The sequence below is a fragment of the Octopus bimaculoides genome, chromosome 3 (genome assembly GCF_001194135.2).
Source record: "Octopus bimaculoides isolate UCB-OBI-ISO-001 chromosome 3, ASM119413v2, whole genome shotgun sequence".
Lineage (NCBI taxonomy): Eukaryota > Metazoa > Mollusca > Cephalopoda > Octopoda > Octopodidae > Octopus > Octopus bimaculoides.
The window spans coordinates 167628531-167647210 of NC_068983.1; the positions used below are offsets into that span (position 1 = coordinate 167628531).

General features: G+C 37.0%; 1 protein-coding gene across 1 annotated transcript in view; it reads right to left on the bottom strand.

The window, feature by feature from the left end:
- The window catches only part of LOC106874631 (uncharacterized), a 77961-nt gene that overhangs the window by 19771 nt on the left and 39510 nt on the right, over window positions 1-18680 (bottom strand). Inside the window, exons 2-5 of the mRNA XM_014922429.2 lie at window positions 11068-11326; window positions 9224-9283; window positions 5620-5827; window positions 2588-2695 (exon numbers count right to left, since the gene is read on the bottom strand). Of these exons, the coding sequence (XP_014777915.1) occupies window positions 2588-2695; window positions 5620-5827; window positions 9224-9283; window positions 11068-11326 (635 nt within the window). The remainder of the gene's footprint in view (window positions 1-2587; window positions 2696-5619; window positions 5828-9223; window positions 9284-11067; window positions 11327-18680) is intronic.

Genomic DNA, 18680 nt, shown 5'->3' on the forward strand with positions numbered 1-18680 from the left:
GGGGGGGGGGGGGAGAAAGTGGATGCTTTTGTATGAGGGGAAGTAGAGGTGTGAGAAGGGTAGAGGTGTGGATAATGGGAAATATGAGTATATAGAGGGATAAAGTGGGAGATATAGGAGTGGATCAGGAAGGAGAAAGGACACATAAGGGGCCAAAGTAATGGGGTAGGTCATGATGGTAGATATGGAAGAACATTGAGGGTGATGGCAGATAAGATAGGTGTTTAGAGTGGAGTATAGCAGAAGGGAAGAGAGCAGGGGCTGAAGGCACAGAAAGGAGGTGATTGGTAGAAATTGTGTAGGTAACGGGGTGGGGTGTGGCTTCCATTATGGATGGGGTGTAACATGTGCTGATTTTGCTGTCAGGTGAATGCAGCAGCCAAGTAGTACCACAGATAGAGGTGTGTGAACATAGTGGGGGAATGCTTGATGAGTCAGAAAGGATGGGAATAGGGCCTCACATGTACAAGCATAACTGAGTGGCTTTATGATATCATTGTTGCCGTCATGCATGGGTTGTCTTGAGTACAGTGAAATGCCAATTATCTCAATCCCCTGTCATCTCCTCCATAAGGTTCAACATCCTGAGATCAGCCTTCAATACTTCATCTCATGTCTTCCAGTGTCCACCTTTTCTACAAGTTCTATCCATTTTAAGCAACTGACCTTCTTCATGCTACTCTCCTCCTCTCTGTGCATCACATGACCAAACCAACACAGTCTTCGCTCTCGCACACTGCATCTCATTCCTCTGATGCCTAATCTTTCTCAATATATTAGCAATTTATTGTACATGCACACTAACACTGCACATCCAGCAGAGCATGCTAGCTTCATTCCTCTCGAGTTTCAGCATTCAGGGCCCACATCTCACTGCCATGTAGCATTGCTGTCCATACACTAGCATCATATAATCTGCCTTTTCCTCAGAGACAGACAGACTTTTCATTGCAAGCAGAGGTAATAACTTTGTCTATCCTCCTCTTATTCTAGCAACTACACTTTCAGAACACCCTCCTCCACTGCTAATTAGGTTGTCTAGGTAGCAGAAATTATCTACTACCTCCAGGGCATTTGAAATAATCAATTTTCTGGCTTTATGGTACCTGTGCATCTTCCACATACAAAGACTACTTTCTCCAGTAACTTTCCTGCAATTATAACGAAGCTCTTGTGTGTCCATAACTTGCACTGGGTATACTATATGAAATTTCTGCCTGCACCTTTCTTACATATCTAGTAGGGTCATTTACCGAGTGGCAGAGAGAGAGAGAGACACACACACATGCACAAAGGGACAGCCTCTCAGTGATGTTGTTTATACTTTCTGTAAACAGCTTGTCATTCATGTTAAGGAAGTCTGAAGGATATCTCACTGGTTCACAGGGAAACGAAAATACCCAAATCACACAGTTTCTTTGCAGATGACTTGAAGCTATATGCCAAGAATAAGCATGAGATGAAAAAGTGCGTTGTCCTGGTTGTAACATTTTCAAAGCATAAAGGGTTGGAGTTTGGTGAGGATAAGCATTATTCTATGGTTGTGAAAAGATGGAAAACTGTAAATCAGGCAAGCAACATATCCGTTAATGAGTTGACTGTTTCTCCTGTATCTGATGAAGAATGTTACTGGCATCCAGGGTTGGACGAAAACATATACAGTGACACCTGTAACAAAACACATGTCAGTAAAGACTATTATAGCTGAATAAAGGAAATCTGGACCTCAGGACTCTCTGCATTCAATAAAACAGTGGCCCATGGTGTGTTTTCAGTGCCAGTAATCATACCAACATTTGGGCTGCTTGATGAGATGTGGGCGATTGATATAAAAAATTGGAAGATACTAACCAGTACACATAATTTCCACACCAACAGTGATGTAGACCACCCCTATCCAAAACAAAAACGAGGGAACAGAGGCTTAACATCGATTCAGGCTACCGTATTACTTACCTAAATTCTCCATTCCTCAATGGTGTCAAAACTTTTTTTTTTACAATACAAACTCAGCACTAACACCTTACTTTACTCTAATTAACTTTAATTACTCTAATTACTCTAATTACTTTAATTAACTTTCCCTACATTGTCTTCATTTAATGAGATAAAAAGAAACAAATCAACATTGCCTGTACAGGTGCACAGGCATTCCACATGTCAGATCACAGAGCAACATGAAATGAAGAATTTTGCTCAAGGACACACTGCCTAGACCTGGAATCAAAACCACAGTCTTGCAATCATGAGTGCAACACCCTAAACATTAGGGTGCACCCTCTGGAGAACTTAGTTTTGTGAATTAATGCCAAAATGACAATCAGGATAAGCTAGGGTTACAAGTCAACCAATTAACTTGCATGTCATAAATACAATCTGTAAGTGGAACAGTAAAAATATGCAACGCTTTTCTCAAGTTTAAAATGGGACATTATTTTAGTTATCTACATTCTATGATGGAGCTTTGTATCGTTGTTAGAAACTAGCTCCTTCATCAGAGGAAGAATTTAAATAATTAAAAGACAGAAGAGAGAGAGAGAGAGAGAGAGAGAGGAAAACACGCATGCATGAACACACAATTACAAACCTTTGCAATAGTGGAATAGTCCATACAATCATCCACACTGAGCATTACAACATGCTCCAGAGTTAGCATTGCATCTTCAGCTGTCTTGGTTTTCATATCCAAAGCACCCTGAAACAGAAAACATTAGATTCCAATGAAGCTGTATTGTCTATGTGGAACCTTATTCCAAAGGGAATGATAATTACTCTAAACATGGCCATGGTGTAGTCCCTGGGGCTAACTCCCCACTCCCCGCCACAGTCAATTCAAAGTGAAGCCATATCTCCTGCCTCAACTCAAATTGCAACATTGAACTTGTATTGGGATACCTACAGCAAGACAGAAAAAATGATTTTCTTCTCATCTTTTCAGGCTCTGATATGGCATAGGAATGGCTGTGAGATTGACATTTGCTTGGTAGCCACAGAGTTTCAGGCTCAGTCTCACTGAAGCCCGTTGGGCAAATATTTTCTACTATAGCCCTGGGGTGACCAAACCCTTACGAGTGAATTTAGGAGATAGACATTCAAAGAAAGCAACTATATTTTGGTGTGTGTGCATGCCACTGATATTTATAGAGTGTTAAATACTTTTGGTATACAAATTAGGGACTCCTTCATAAAGTAACTGCTGCATTTGTTGAATATATAAACAGTTAGGCTACTTGTTTCTCTGGAGACTGTCAGACTGATGTAGACACCTCTGATGAGAACCCAAAAATTGATTAAGGTTGTTCATCATTTTTTCCAGTCTGTGGAGAAATGGCTAAAATTTACACTGTTTATAATTATACCACATGTTATATATATATATATATATATATATGCATATTTTAAGTTTGTTTTTACATTGTTATAACAAAAACAGTTTTACATTAATCTGATGGGTTAATAGAATACAAATTTACATTGTCACACAACCCCATACACATAGACACACTCAAACATGCATACATTATATGTATACACGCACATGTATACATACATACACACATACACACATACATACAAACAAAAATACCCTGTTGTTGATGTTGAAATTCCAATGAAAAAGCCTTGGATCTAGGTTAGAAACCAGCTCTTTCTTTATTGGCAAGAAATCTTGAAATAAAACTGAACATACATATGTGTATACACATGCACACAAACAAACAAAACAAATGCAGTTCTGATAACAGACAGATTCAACAAGTATTAAAGAGGTTGCAAGAAGCAACGAAAATTTTGGTAAAAAAATAAGTAAATGAGTGGAAATGAAACCGGTGAGCCTTGCCAGACACAATAAAATTTATTATTCTCATACAAGAATGTTGTTGACAGTGATTTTGAAGTTTTGACCAGTTCTGCCATCAAAATCACTGTCAACATTCTTGTAAAAGAATGATAAATAAATAAAGATGTGTGTGTGTTTGTGTACACACACACACACACACACATATATATATATACACACATGCCTATATATGCACACACACAAACACATACACAAAGAATAGGTTGATAGTGACTTCAAAATTTCAGCTGATTAGTTCTCAATTGACTGTCTGATGATGGTTAGTAAGCTAAACCTTTCAAGTCACTGTCGACTTTTTCCTTCTATTCTTCTAAAAGGTATTGAGTGATGCTTCAATTTAATGTTAAACTGTTTTTGTATACAACTTCAGGTAAAAATAAAAATTTATATTATATCGTCATTGTTTAACGTCCGTTTTCCATGCTGGCATGGGTTGGACGGTTTGACAAGTCTGGGAAGCCAGGAGGCTGCACCAGGCTCCAGTCTGATCTGGCAGTGTTTCTACAGCTGGATGTCCTTCCTAACGCCAACCACTCCGTGAGTGTAGTGGGTGCTTTTTATGTGCCACTGGCCCAGGGGCCAGAGGGGGCTGGCAACAACCACGTTTGGATGGTGCTTTTTACGTGCCACCAGCACAGGGATCACAACTACGATTTCCATTTGATCTAGATATACTTGACTCAATAGGTCTCCTCAAGCATGGCATGTTGCCCTACAATCCAAGGTACCTTTGAGTGGGCTAGTTATGTGACACTTGTGTTGGTTACAGCTGTGAACTCACTTTATTTGCTGTGTCTCCTCAGTCACAGCATATCTCCAGCGGTCTCGGTCTTATATATATATATATATATATATATATATATATATCATCATTGTTTAACGTCCGCTTTTCATGCTAGCATGGGTTGGACGATTTGACTGAGGACTGGCGAACCAGATGGCTACACCAGGCTCCAATCTGATTTGGCAGAGTTTCTACAGCTGGATGCCCTTCCTAACGCCAACCACTCCGAAAGTGTAGTGGGTGCTTTTATGTGCCACCGGCACGAAGGCCAGTCAGGAGGTACTGGCAACAGCCACGCTCAAAATGGTGTATTTTACGTGCCACCTGCACAGGAGCCAGTCCAGCGTTACTGGCAACGATCTCACTTGAATGTCTTTTCACATGCCACTAAGGCGACGCTGGTAACGATCACGCTCAAATGGTGCTAGGCAAAGTGATACTAATAGAACTCAATATACATATGTTTCAGTGTAAGCATTAGTAAATTTATGTTCCAAGCGCCAACTTATTAATGACCAAGTTATTTCACTAAATTCTTCATTAATTTCAAAATAAACTGAAACGAAGGCTATATATTTCTGTAAAAATTTGGTAACAAAAGGGTTAAAGTTGTGCATATCACAAAGCAGAAAAATTATAAACCACCAAATTTCACATTTGTTTAAGCAGACCTTGTGTAACCCTTTTCATACCAACCTACCTGAGATCACCTTTGATTCCCTGATTCTATGATACAAACTTCCTGCTTTAAAGTGATATAAATTAAAACCGTTTTCCATCAAAATTTAATCTAAAATTATGTCTGAAAGACTATCATATTAATGAAAAAGTTAATTTATTGAATTCTTTATCATTTTCAAAATTAATTCAGTAAAGCAGTATATTTCAACAGGAATATTGTAATAAAAGGGAGAAAGTGATCTAAATTTCAGCAGTTTAATATGAATAATTTTAACTTATAAACATTCTTCTTTACCTTTATAATCATAACTTCATCATTACTAAGGACAGGTTTTGCAGCTTCTTGAGGTGAAGCTGAAAGTGTACTTTTGTGCAAATCAATCAAAGCTTTTAGTTGCTTCCTTTGGTAAAGTCTGTAGTCTTGTTTTCCAAATAAACAATCAAGCACTTTGGAAATAGGCCAGCATATGATGAAGAGTAAACCAATTAAAAAATAGACGATACTGCCAGAGAAGAAAATAATAAGAGATAAACAGATTATTAGTATTAATTTCAAGAAATTTTACATACAGTATTTTAGAAATGTTCATATATAAATATATATATATAGTTGAAATTTACAGAAAAACAAAAGATGAAGACAGGTGTATAAACAACAAGCAGGAAGGTGAGAAAGTCTTTTTTACATTTCGAGCCTACACTCTTCAAACGAAAGGAACACGAGGAAATAGAGAGAGAATAAAAAAACTTGTGGATTTAGCAGTCATATATATATATGCCATCCGTAAAAATATAAATCCCCAAAAAGAAGCACATAAGTTACAGAGCAGTATATATTAAAGTTAGATAAGGCCAGTTTATGGGATTACCTTAGGATTCATGTCCATAAAGGGTTCAGCTTTATAGCATATCATCAGATCCCAAAACCTGCCACAGGTTTTGGGATCTGATGCATATATATATATATCATCATCATCGTCATCATTGTTTAATGTCTGCTTTCCATGCTAGCATGGGTTGGACGATTTGACTGAGGACTGGTGAACCAGTATAATAAAAATAAATGTAGGTATGTATATACAAACACACGCATATACAAACACACATGTAAATATTGGCAGCAGCATTTAAACCTCTTTATATTTGACAATCTGATAGGTAAATGGAACAAAACACATGGGATACAAAGTGTTTCATAAAACAGATTACATTTTACAGATAAGTACAGTTAAAGGCTTCCTTACTTATGGGATATTTGGTGTGTGTATGTGTACTTGTGTGTCAATGTGTATATGTGTTTATCAATATAAGCCTTTGTGTGTGTGTGTAGGAATGAGAGTAGCAAACTCCCAAAGCTGTTTGCTTCTAGACAGTTCTACCTGTTATCATGTCATTGTATAATATTCATCAAAAGTATGTGGAACATCAATAAAGTGGTGTGCGTGTGTGTGTGCGCACATGTGCGTGTTTTGTATCTACAAGCTTCCACATAACCTGTTATATACACAAGTCAATGTCAAATATCAATCAAAAACAGATCAAAGTTTTTCCTGTCCTATTTTTGAATTTCGTTTTTTTTCTAAACTTTATTTCTCTCTCTTAATTCTTTTTTACTTACTCATTCCCTGAACTCTTGAATTGTAATAGTTAAATTCCTCTGAACCTCTGAGAATACAATTAACCCTTTTCATACCATGCTGCCCAACAATGTCTTTAGTTCTAAGATACAAATTTCCTGTTTAAAGTGATCTGAAAACCTTTCTATCAAAATTTCATGTGGTTTCAAACATCAGCCTTATAATGACAAAGTTATTTTACTAAATTCTTTGTTATTTTCAAAATTAACTGAAACAAAAACAGTTTATTTCAACAGAAATATTGTAAAGAAAGTGATCAAAATTTCATTGTAATTTATGATCCAAACACCAGCTTTGTCATCTTTCAACAGAAATATGGTATCAGAAAGAGTTAAGAGCCAATACTTAGCATTGGTTTCATGGTGTTAATGAGATTCATCATCATCATTATCATCGGTGTTTAATGTCCACTTTCCATGCTGGCATGGGTTGGACAGTTTGACATGAGCTCCCATTGTTTGTTGTGGCATGGTTTCTATGCCCTTCCTAATGCCAACTATTTAACAAAGTGTACTGGGTGCTTCCTCCTTCTCCATCAGATGACATTGTTAATACTTCCAGACTTTTTGATACATATTTTCTTCTTTATGGCTTTGTTAGAGGAGGTAAAACAGTGACAATGACCTTTCTCAGGGTTTCCTAGACTGATATAAGGAATTTATCATCAGACTAGAGAACTGACACAAATGGATTCTGCACAAAAAGGGCTTAAGGGTGTTGATGGCTTAGCCTGACAGGTTGAATATACCAATGATATGACATGAACATCCTAGTTCTTGAAGAAGAAGAAAGAATGTGTATACTTATAGATATTTATAAGAGAAAGTGAACAAATGAAAAGAAATAGCACTTGACACACAATAGCTCCTGTATTAAAGTTTTGTGGACATGAAAATAAAATGCTCAGATCTTTTGTGCACACACACATGCATGCATGCACACATGCGCGAGAGAGAGAGAGAGAGAGAGAGAGAGAGAGAGTGAAACTGCATTTAATTCTCATTTCCTTTCTACGAGTATTTGGTTTCTTTACTTTTCTATCTGCACATTCCATTGAATCTAATGAACTTTGAGCTGAAACAGTTCAAGATTTATGTTGCTATACATTCTTGACAGTAAAAATTTGTCTCCTTCTCCTTTATGTACCCCATTTAATTTTCATCTTCCTAGATAGGATTGTTTGCCTATTCACTCTCTGCCCCAGAACGTCTATTCCAAGAATTGCTTGTTCTCCAAATAGAAACCGTGCTGAACAAATCACAAAGTTCTCCTAGAGCTACTAACATACTTTCACTTCAGTACTTTTATTATATTATCTCTTACTGAAACAAAACATATCTGTGATGTTAATATCATTTTTAAAGGCCATCATTGGAAGCTGAGAATCAAAATTAGATAACAATTTAATTGACGCGGAACTAGTTTTCTTTCCAACGATCTTCACTTTTTACAACAACTATGATGTTTGATCAACTCAATATCAGTGCAGAGGAAAATGATAAAAAAATTCTTTGAAAATCTGACTGTTGGGTATTCTTACTTCTGAGCTAAATTCTGTAACCATAACTATTACTACTACTACTACTACTACTACTACTAGTGATGAAGATGATTTCTTTATTGGCCACAAAGGTCATGACAACAACAACCTGGGTCAATTATGGATTGCTTCTAGTATCTCATTGCTAAATAGAACTATTTTTCTCTAGAAACTGAATTAAAAACTTCAGCTTGTAACGTGAATGTCTCTTTTACAGACATGGCTGTGTGGCTTAGAAAGTTTCCTCTCAGCTGCATGGTTTTGAGTTCAGTTCCACTGTGTGACACCTTGGGCAAGTGTCTTCTTCTCGGGCTCCAGGTCAACCAAAGCCTTGTGAATGGATTTAATAGACAGATAGGGAAAGAAACTCTTCATATATATGTATACATGTGTGTATGCATGCATGCATGTATGTGTGTCTCGTTGTCATTATGCAATAGTTGTAAATGATTATCACTGTCATACAAACTATTTCATTCATTTCCAGTATACTGCGAGACCATGTCTGGCCACAGAGAAAGACTACCTTGTTTGGAAACTGGTGAACGTTGGCAACTGGAAGGGCATCTGGTCATCAAAAATCAATAAACTACATGTAACCCATTCAAGCATGGAAAAGTGGATGTTAAAATGAGGATGATGATGATTTTGCAAATGAAGGCTTCACAAAAAATAAAGAGAAAATGTGATCATAGAAATGTATTTACAAAAATATCACTTACGGACTTAGAATAGCACCAACTGATAATCCAAAATGGCTGAAGAATGCTTGAGGGATGATTCTTAAAATAAAAGAAAATAGGTTTTCAGTAAACATCCATATATGTATATGAAATATGTACGTACATACATGTAAAAATGTGTAGCATTGGCTACTAAGATGCAAAACATTGTAATTAAACTGAAACAAGACAATAATAGTTAAAGTAAGAACATGTATGTTTTTGATGTTTTAATATGAACACAGACACACACACACACACGTACAGATGCAGGCCACATTCTACAATTTACCTGTAAGATGAATCAACAGCAACCTTGTTTTACAAGATAACTTTAGGTAATGTAGGTAACTAGTGCTGAAAATATCCTTCTTACTACATCAAATCTCTAAAGCTACAGATCCAAGAAAGTTAGTGGATGCTAAGGAGTCATTTGGGGATTGAATGAGATTATGAAGCAAATCTTATAAGAAATATCTGTCGAGATAAGACTGTTTCTGAGCAGCTCAAAAAGAGCCACAATAACACCCTGTTAGGGATGCACCAATAAGGGCCCCAGTAACGCAATTGGCAGCACACCAAAGCTATAGTCAAATAACCTTAAAATCAATGTCATCAGCATCACAACCACCACACTCCCATAATCATCATCATCACCACCACCATCACCATGGCATGGGTTGGACAGTTGACAGGGTCTGGTGGCTATTATTTAAAAAAAATAGTGAAAGCTATTTCCATTATTATTGACACTGAATAGTGTGAAGTTATAACATGATTTTTAAAGTCAAGAGATGAGCTTACAGAATAAAGAGCTCAATGTCTGCTATCTCTATTTGTTATTCCTGTCTATCTAGCTGTTTACCTCATTCAGTGAAGTTTCATAGTAATAATAACATATATTTACACCCCAGTGTCACTTTGATGGCATGCATCACTCAATGATAAGATGGATAGAGGAAATAGGCATAAAACCCAGTTTAGTACAGCTGCAGAAAACAGTGTTATTAGGGACAGCTAGGATACTTGGGAAGGTTCTTGGCATCTAAGGTTATTTGCTGTAACCCAATAGGAGGGTTCTTGTTAGGATTCTTTTCTTTTCCAACAGTCTAATCTGTTGAATGTATATGAATAATAATTGTTGAATTCACAAAATGTTAAACCTGTTGCAAGGCCCACTCTGAAGGCTGTTCATAAACAGAAGAGACTGAAATGGGCAGAAGAATACATAAAGATAGATTTATCAACAGTTTTGTTCACTGATGAATGCTGTGCTACCCTTGACTGACCAGATGGCTGGAGTGGAGGTTGGGTATCAGAGGGAACTGACCTCATAGTTTGAGATGTCAAAAGGGGAGAGGTGGGGGTATGTTTTGGGCTGGCATCGTTTGTGGTATGATGGTCAGGCCATGAAAAGTCCCAGATTGCATTAAGATGACATCAAAAACATGTTACCTTCTTAGAAAAGTTGGAAAGAAGACAATGATGAAGTGATGAGGTGTCAGAGTTTATTCTCAAGATGGGAAGTATGAGAGAGAATACAGACAAAGGACCATGAAACAAGTTCATAAGATTGTGAGAGGAGAGTGACAGATGATCAGAGGTGGGAGGAGAATGAGTATAGTGAATGGAACAAGAGTAGAGGTATGATGGTCGATGGTACATAACAGTATAATGGTAGGGAGTGAAAGAAATGGAGTGGTGCCAAGTGGCAGTAAAGGAAAGGTAAAGAGCAGCAAACAGTGTAATAAACCTGCAGGTAGATGAGAAAACAGGGAAATGGGAAAGAAATCTTTTTCTTTTTTCTGTATATGGATAACTTCCATTAAAACATTAATACTCACTCTCCAAAGATAAGAACACCAGTTGTTGAAACGATGATAGCAGTTACAGGGTCAGATATGTAATTCAGGAATATGGGCATTGCCTCCACTGCTGCTGAATTTGTCAGCAATAGTGTAACAAGTAAAAGATGTCGTTTCTTCACTAGAGGAATAATAATGTTAGCATATTTCTGTTCTTTCGCTGTACCTCCAGCCCTTAAAGTCAGTAAATTGAGCATGTCGAGAGAAAAGAAGCCAATGGTTAGTCCGGACATCAAACCTGAAAGAGGAATTTTAAAAATAATAACTGGTAAGACATATAAGAATAAACATAATAATGATAACAACAGTAATTTCTTAATTAGATATGAAGGCAAAGATTGGTATTGCAGTGAGACAGAGGTGTTGAGCTCCCAAATGGTTACACTTTTTGTTCTGTAGCTTTGAGCAAGACACATAACTTTGCTTGCTTCACTGTGCCTGACTGATAAAATATAAGTTTAACTCTTACAGTACGGTTGAAAAAAAAAAGCATAAAACATAGCTTTTAGAAAGTCCCTCAAGGAAAGAGGATATCTTTGGGATCTCTATGTCTCATGGATTTATGAATGTGCACCTATAAACAAAAAAAAAATCTAGCTTCAGTTTATGTTGGTAGAACATGGTTAGGTGTTACTGGTGTTTCCTCCACTTCAGGCTGTAGGCTTGGGCAAGAGTTGTATGGAAAAGCAGCAGTTGTCCTCAAATCACACTACTGATGTTGCCCAGTGAAGGTCAAGATCAAAAGCTGATACACCACTGTCATTAGAATGAAGACAACGTTGGATTAATTTAAGAATTCCAACTCCTGATTTGTAGCAGATTAAAAAAGTCCAAATACTTGAATAGTACTGATACTTATTTGATGTCAACCCCAGAAAAATGAAAGGTCAGATCTGAACTCAGAACGTAAAGAGCTGGAAGAAATACAACAAGGCATTTTTGTCCAAGGTTCTTATAATTCTGTTATTGACTACTTAGAGAAAGTCAACAGAAAACAATGAAAATATAAAGGTTTAGAGCAGCAGAGCAAATGATCATAAGATAGCAAACAACCCTGTTTATGATTTTGCTACACAATAACAATTTCTCCTTGTTTGGTAACATAGATATCAATAGTAATTGAGGCGAAATGAATGAACTAAAAATATTGAAACTGCAAAACTGTTTTCAGCTGTTGGGAGACCTCATTCAGTTCTGGTAAGGTAGAGATATAACATGGTAACTGATGCTTAAAAGTAAAGCATACATTCCACATGATAATGCTGGGATCATTATCAACTTTACCGTTGTCATCATCTTACATCTGCTTTGAGTTGTTCTAGTGACATAGTAAAATACCCCCAGTCTACACTGCTAAGGGGTCAGTGATAAGACATCCTTGCCAAAAGTACGTCATTCACAACAGTAAAGTCTGGCAGTGTTATCTTTATTTTGTATGAGATGGCAAAGGATTGAGACAGATCCATCAAACCCATAATGGCGTGGGAAAACAGGAGTGAACAGCCCTGGAGAATGTGCATTGTTGATGATGATGATTAAACATTTTTGTATACAAAATAAATTTAGAATCTAGATGCAGTACTTTGCAAATCCTTTTTCTTTTAAACTGTTGCCTGTTTTTCTTTTACTCTCATACTTTACTGCCCCCTTGTTATATATACCACAAAAATTGCTGCTCACAGGTTGATCGCCATTAAAAGACTTTTCTCACATGTTATTTCATCAGAAATAACATGTCAATCACAAATACTGGGTTTCAAATTTTGGCACAAAGCCACAGTTTTGGGGGGAGGGGCTAAGTCAATTACATCAGCCCCAGTGAGTGAGCCTAATCTTGCAGGCTCGTGGGTGCTGGTGCTGCGTAAAAGCACCCAGTACACTCTGTAAAGCGGTTGGTGTTAGGAAGGGCATTCAGCTGTAAAATCCACGCCAAAACAGACATGAAGCACGGGCAGCTCTTCAGCCAGCATGGAAAACGGATGTTAATTGATGATGATGATACAAACAAACATTAATCTGTGTGTGCGTGTGTGTGTGTGTGTGTGTGAACGATAGGTTTCTTTCAGTTCCAGTCTGCCAAATTGCCTCAGACACTGATCTGATGCATTTATTTCTGTTTGAAAATGAAACGGAGGTTTGCTAGTTGAGACTGCACTGAAATGAAGTTAATTGAATAAATAGCAACTGTATAGCCATCAAAAAGGTAATAAAAATAAGGCCTTCTAGAGACCTTAACAGGGTATAAGGCTGGTATTTAATCTTGTATCAAGTCATTATCCCATCCCTAGATGATGTGTACATGTGAAGATAATAAAACACAAGCAACTCCTGTTATTCATAATTCTTTAAAAATTAGAAAATATTTCTGTGAATACTTCAACATTGCCACAATCATTATAGAAACTGTTAAGAACTCCTGATAAAAATTTTAATCTACTTCTACAAATAAATATGTCAGACAGAAAAGTAGAATAATGAAGGGAATTTTAAAAATTTCATAGAAATATTTTTTCTTTACACTTTTGTTGCAATATTTCTGTTGAAACACTCTTCTTTTGTTTGAATTAATTTTGAAAAGAATAAAGAATTTAGTAAAATAACCTAGCCATTATTAAGATGATGTCTGGAACACTAACCCATTTAATACCACCCTACTTGAGACTGTCCCTGGTTCTATGGTAGAAACATCCAGTGTTAAAGTGGTCTAAATTAAAACTTTCAAACAAAATTCTTTGTTATATTCCAAACGCCAGCTTGATTATGACAGTTATTTTAGTAAAATTCTTCATTATTTTCAAAATTATTTGAAACAAAAGCAGTGTATTTCAACAGAAATATGGTAATGAAAGAGTTAACATGAATTTTGGTGGAAGGTTTTTGTTTGGATCACTTTAAAACAGGAATTGTGTATCAAGGAATCAAGGGCAGCCTCAGACAGGTTGGTATTGAAAAGGTTGCTAAATCTGCTGTTGCCGGAATCCTATCTTGCATATTTTTTTACTTATATCAAGTATGTTATAGCATATTATTTCACAAGCTTGTTTTTAAGGGGTTTACATTACTAAGAATGTCATGTCTTAGCAAATAAATAGATCCCTATTCATCTTAATATACATTTTATTTTGCAATAAGATAATAATTGTTTGTAAATAATTTGAGCCAAAAAACAAACGATGAAAATAATAAAATACATTTTCAGAATAGCCTTAGTTTCTAGTTTTACAACTTTTTTTTTTTCTCCTGAAAGCAAAAGAGACATATTTTGAATGTAGGAGTGAAAAAGAAAGAAAAAAATTGTGATGGAAACCAGCTGGCAGTATTTGCAATGAAAATAATTTCTGGAAACATGATTAATAAAGTATGTTTGCACATATGTTAAAAGATCAACACTACAGTTTGGATAAGAGATAAAAAGTAGAGATTTATGTGCAAAACAAATTAGTTACGAAAAAGGATGTAATGTGGCAGTTTGTATTTAACTAAAAATAAATAAAGAAATCCCTTTCTATTCTCATCACATATTTACAATATACATATTCTAGAAAGTTTTGGACTCCCTCCAAGAAACTTGTAGTCATTGTTTTGTTTTAGCCCATGAATGGCATCTTAAAATTGGCATGCTCATTTTTTGACAAATGTATTCAATCGTAGGTTATCTTTAAGGACAATGCAGATAGATTGTGATGTCACTAAACGGTGTGGGCAAAACATTGTTAATGTAATTGAAATTTGTCTCTTTGTTGGGTGTAAAAAAAAAAAAACAGTCGCAATTGTCACTAATTCTCAGAAAAAAAAGAGAGATAATCTCAAAGAAATTATGCCATTTCACAGAAAGATCTTCCTCATTTTCTACTTGTAAAAATATCTGTCCACTGATTAAAACAGGGTTGAGAAGGCATTGTTCTGCTGATGTATAATAAGATTCAAACATGTTTGACATAAAGCCACCACCAACCAAACCATGAAGATTTATAGTTTCCTGAGAAATCAATTTGTTGAAGTTATCTCCCCTCTACTTTGAGTATTGCTAATAACTGTCACGCGACTTCTATGTTCTTTTTTCCAACTAAAAAGCAAATTTCAACTCTTCAATACATTGCCATCTACCTGAATTATCATAGCTCGTACAAATAACCAACTTGACTTAGTTCCCTTAGCCTACTTTTTTAAGTTTAAGGGCAACCGAAATTTATACCTTAATGAATAATAGATTGTCAAAGTGTTTAAACAATCCCCTATAATTCATATAATTAGACTTCACATATTTCGATAGACATTTTGAAAAACGAGCGTGATCGTTGCCAGAGCAGCTGTCTGGCTTCCGTGCCAGTGGCATGTAAATAGCACCATTTGAACGTGATTGCTACCAGCGTCCCCTTCCCGGTACTTGTGCTGGTGGCACATGAAAAGACATTTGAGCGAGGTCGTTGCCAGTGCCGCTGGACTGGCTCCCATGCAGGTGGCACATAAAAGACACCATTTTGAGCGTGGCCGTTGCCAGTACCGCCTGACTGGCCTTCGTGCCGGTGGCACGTAAAAGCACCCACTACACTCTCTGAGTGGTTGGCGTTAGGAAGGGGATCCAGCCATAGGAACTCTGCCAGATCAGATTGGAGCCTGGTGTAGTCATCTGGTTTCACCAGTCTTCAGTCAAATCGTCCAACCCATGCTAGCATGGAAAGCGGACGTTAAACGATGATGATGAATAATTATACAAAATTAGAATACTTAATGTTAAATAAAATCCAACGAAGAAAATTTGTTAGTAGAAGATGTCATCCAAAATTCTTTTGGTGACATACAGATATCTTTATGGCATCTCTGTTTAATAATAGCCTATATGAACATCAGTTGGCCGGTTGGCTGATTGTTTGCTCCATTCATGCTTTACATCATATAAAGAGAGGTGATAGAGAGTAAAAAAGAGAGAGAGAGAGTTAATATAAGAAGTACAGAATGTGTAAAAACATACAAGACTTGGTGACAGGCAACAAGTAAAGGAACACTACACACAGAGTGAGAGAGAAAGACTCATAGAAGAGGTGAAGGAAGAAAGAGATAGAGTGTGTGTGTGTGCATGAATATGAGAGAACCTACTTAAGGCTGACAGATCAAATCTGCAGCTGGAGCAAAGTTTCTGTCAGACCAAGGCTGACAGAGCAGTGGAAGAGTGATGCTGACATGGCCATAAAAGAGAAGAGATTGGTTTGGAAAGAATAGGAAAATGGAGGTAGCAACGAACCATATCAGGTAGCTGAAAGAGAAGCTTGGTGTTGGGTTTATCTAGCAAGAGCAGAAGAGAAAAAGAAGAGGTTTAACAATGTCTTATAAGGATCAGAGATGAGATGTGTTGTGGATTGCAAGATGGTGTATCGGAGAGAATTGAGATGTTGTGGATGAGAAGTGTGTACAAATGGAAAAGGGTACACTTACACTTTGGGATTCTGAGAAGAAAGAGGCATGGAAGTGCCACTATGAAAGGTTGCTAAATGTGGAGAATGCATGGGAGGAGAGCCTTCCTAACATCAATCCACCTAAGGCACCAGGTGTCAGAGTCGACAACAGTGTGACAGATAAAGCAATTAAGGATATGATTGGCATTAGGAAGGGCATCCAGCTGTAGAAACCATGCCAAAACAGACACAGTGCAGTGTCCTTGTTACTTATTTGCTTTATATATATATATATATATATATATATATATATAGCTCATTTAAAGTTCTTTCATACTAATGATTTACCAACAGCTATATTGTAAAACAGAAAACAACAGAACTTCCTCCTTAACAGTCAATAATACTGGAATGCATTTCCTGTTGATCCCCCACAACACACCTTTCTATTCTGTTTCAGTTATCTAATTGCCCTAATTGATGATAGAAGTGATTATGAAGTGAGTAGCTAGAGTAAGAGAAACATGAAGGCTTCTGTTTGTTCCATCCTCCCTCTTCCCATCTTCATTATCCTCTTAACATCTACTTTCCCATGCTTGCATAGATCAGACAATTTGTCGAGTGACTTTCTACAGTTAGCATCCCTTCCTGTCATCTGCCTTCACCCGTTTCTAAAGCAAGGTAATATTTCTGCACAGCCAGACATATTTCTATGAAAGACTGGAAATGTTATGAGAGTGATGCTTGTGTGATACCTATTGCATGTCACAAGGGTGCACAAACACACATATACAACAAGCTTCTTTCAGTTTCCATGTACCTATTCCACTCACAAGGCTTTGGTTAGCTTGGGGTTTTAGTAGAAGGCACTTGCCGAAAGTGCCATACTATGGGATTGAACCTCAAACCACATGGCTGGGAAACTAATTATTTAACCATACAGCCACGTCTGCACTTTCAAGCAGGAAGTCAGCATGCTTAAAGAATATACACGAAAGTTTCTTCCTTGACAAGCATTATTCCACAGAAAGTAGATGTCAACACAATAGTTTTTTTTGCTTTCTTTGTGTGTATTTATAGAACACTTCATTAATAAATGTTATTGTAAGACAATATAGTGTTTCAAATGACAATAGTCCTTTGATTTTTGACTTTGGCATCTAAGTGGCAACCAGAGTAATGCTAGTCTTCGGTTTCCTAAGTAACCAGTTTTGTCAAGTGAATTATTTAGAACAGACCAAAAAGGTGTGTAATCAGATATCTAAAAAAAAAGCTAACCACTCTATAACTGCTAAATCTATCATTTGACATAGAACCTTTCATGTATCGTTCTGCGTGTGTGTCTCCCATATCAGGTTGACAGTACAAACAGGATAAATAGAACTTAAAACATAAGTAGTTTATTTTTAACCAGTAGGTTGAGAGTTTCATGTTTAACAAGTAGTATGCATGAAACTCTCGGCCTTTGAGTTACTTTGTAACTTCTGTAGATTGAAAATAAAATATGAAAGATATATATATATATATATATAGGTGAAGACATCTCAGGCTAAATAAAATCGTGGCCACCCATACATACAGGCATGTCCTTTATGGCCATGCCTCTCCCCTCACTTACACATAATGCTGTCTTCTATGAAACTCCTCCACACCCCCACCATTCTCCCTCATGTGCCTACCCACACTCTCTCCACGCCCTTACACACCTACCATACCCCTCCCAGACACTTCCAATTCCTCTCAACATCACTTATCTTTGCTATCTTTAAACATCTTTCCCCACCCTCTTTTGGAACATCTCCCTCAATCCCCTGTGGATAATCCATTGTTATCTGTGGGGAGTCCCTTTTTCTCTCTCTCACTTTGACTGTCCGTCTCTCTTCCACCTTCCTCTCCTTCCTTGTCCTTCTCAAGTATCTCCTCAATATTAAGCAGGCGACTTCTGTCATATTCTGATCTCTTGGTTCGACTCCCCTATTTTGAACAAGAGGTCCTTGTCTTGTGAGCCCTGGGTGCTGGTGCCATGTAAAAAGCACTCAATACACTCTAGAAAATGGTTGGTGTTAGAGAGGGCATCCAGCCATAGAAATCATGACAAAACAGAGAGCCTGGTGCTGCCCTCCAGCCTTGCCAGCCCCTGGCAAACCATCCAGCGAGAGAGAGAGAGAGAGAGAGAGAGAGAGAGAGAGAGAGAGAGAG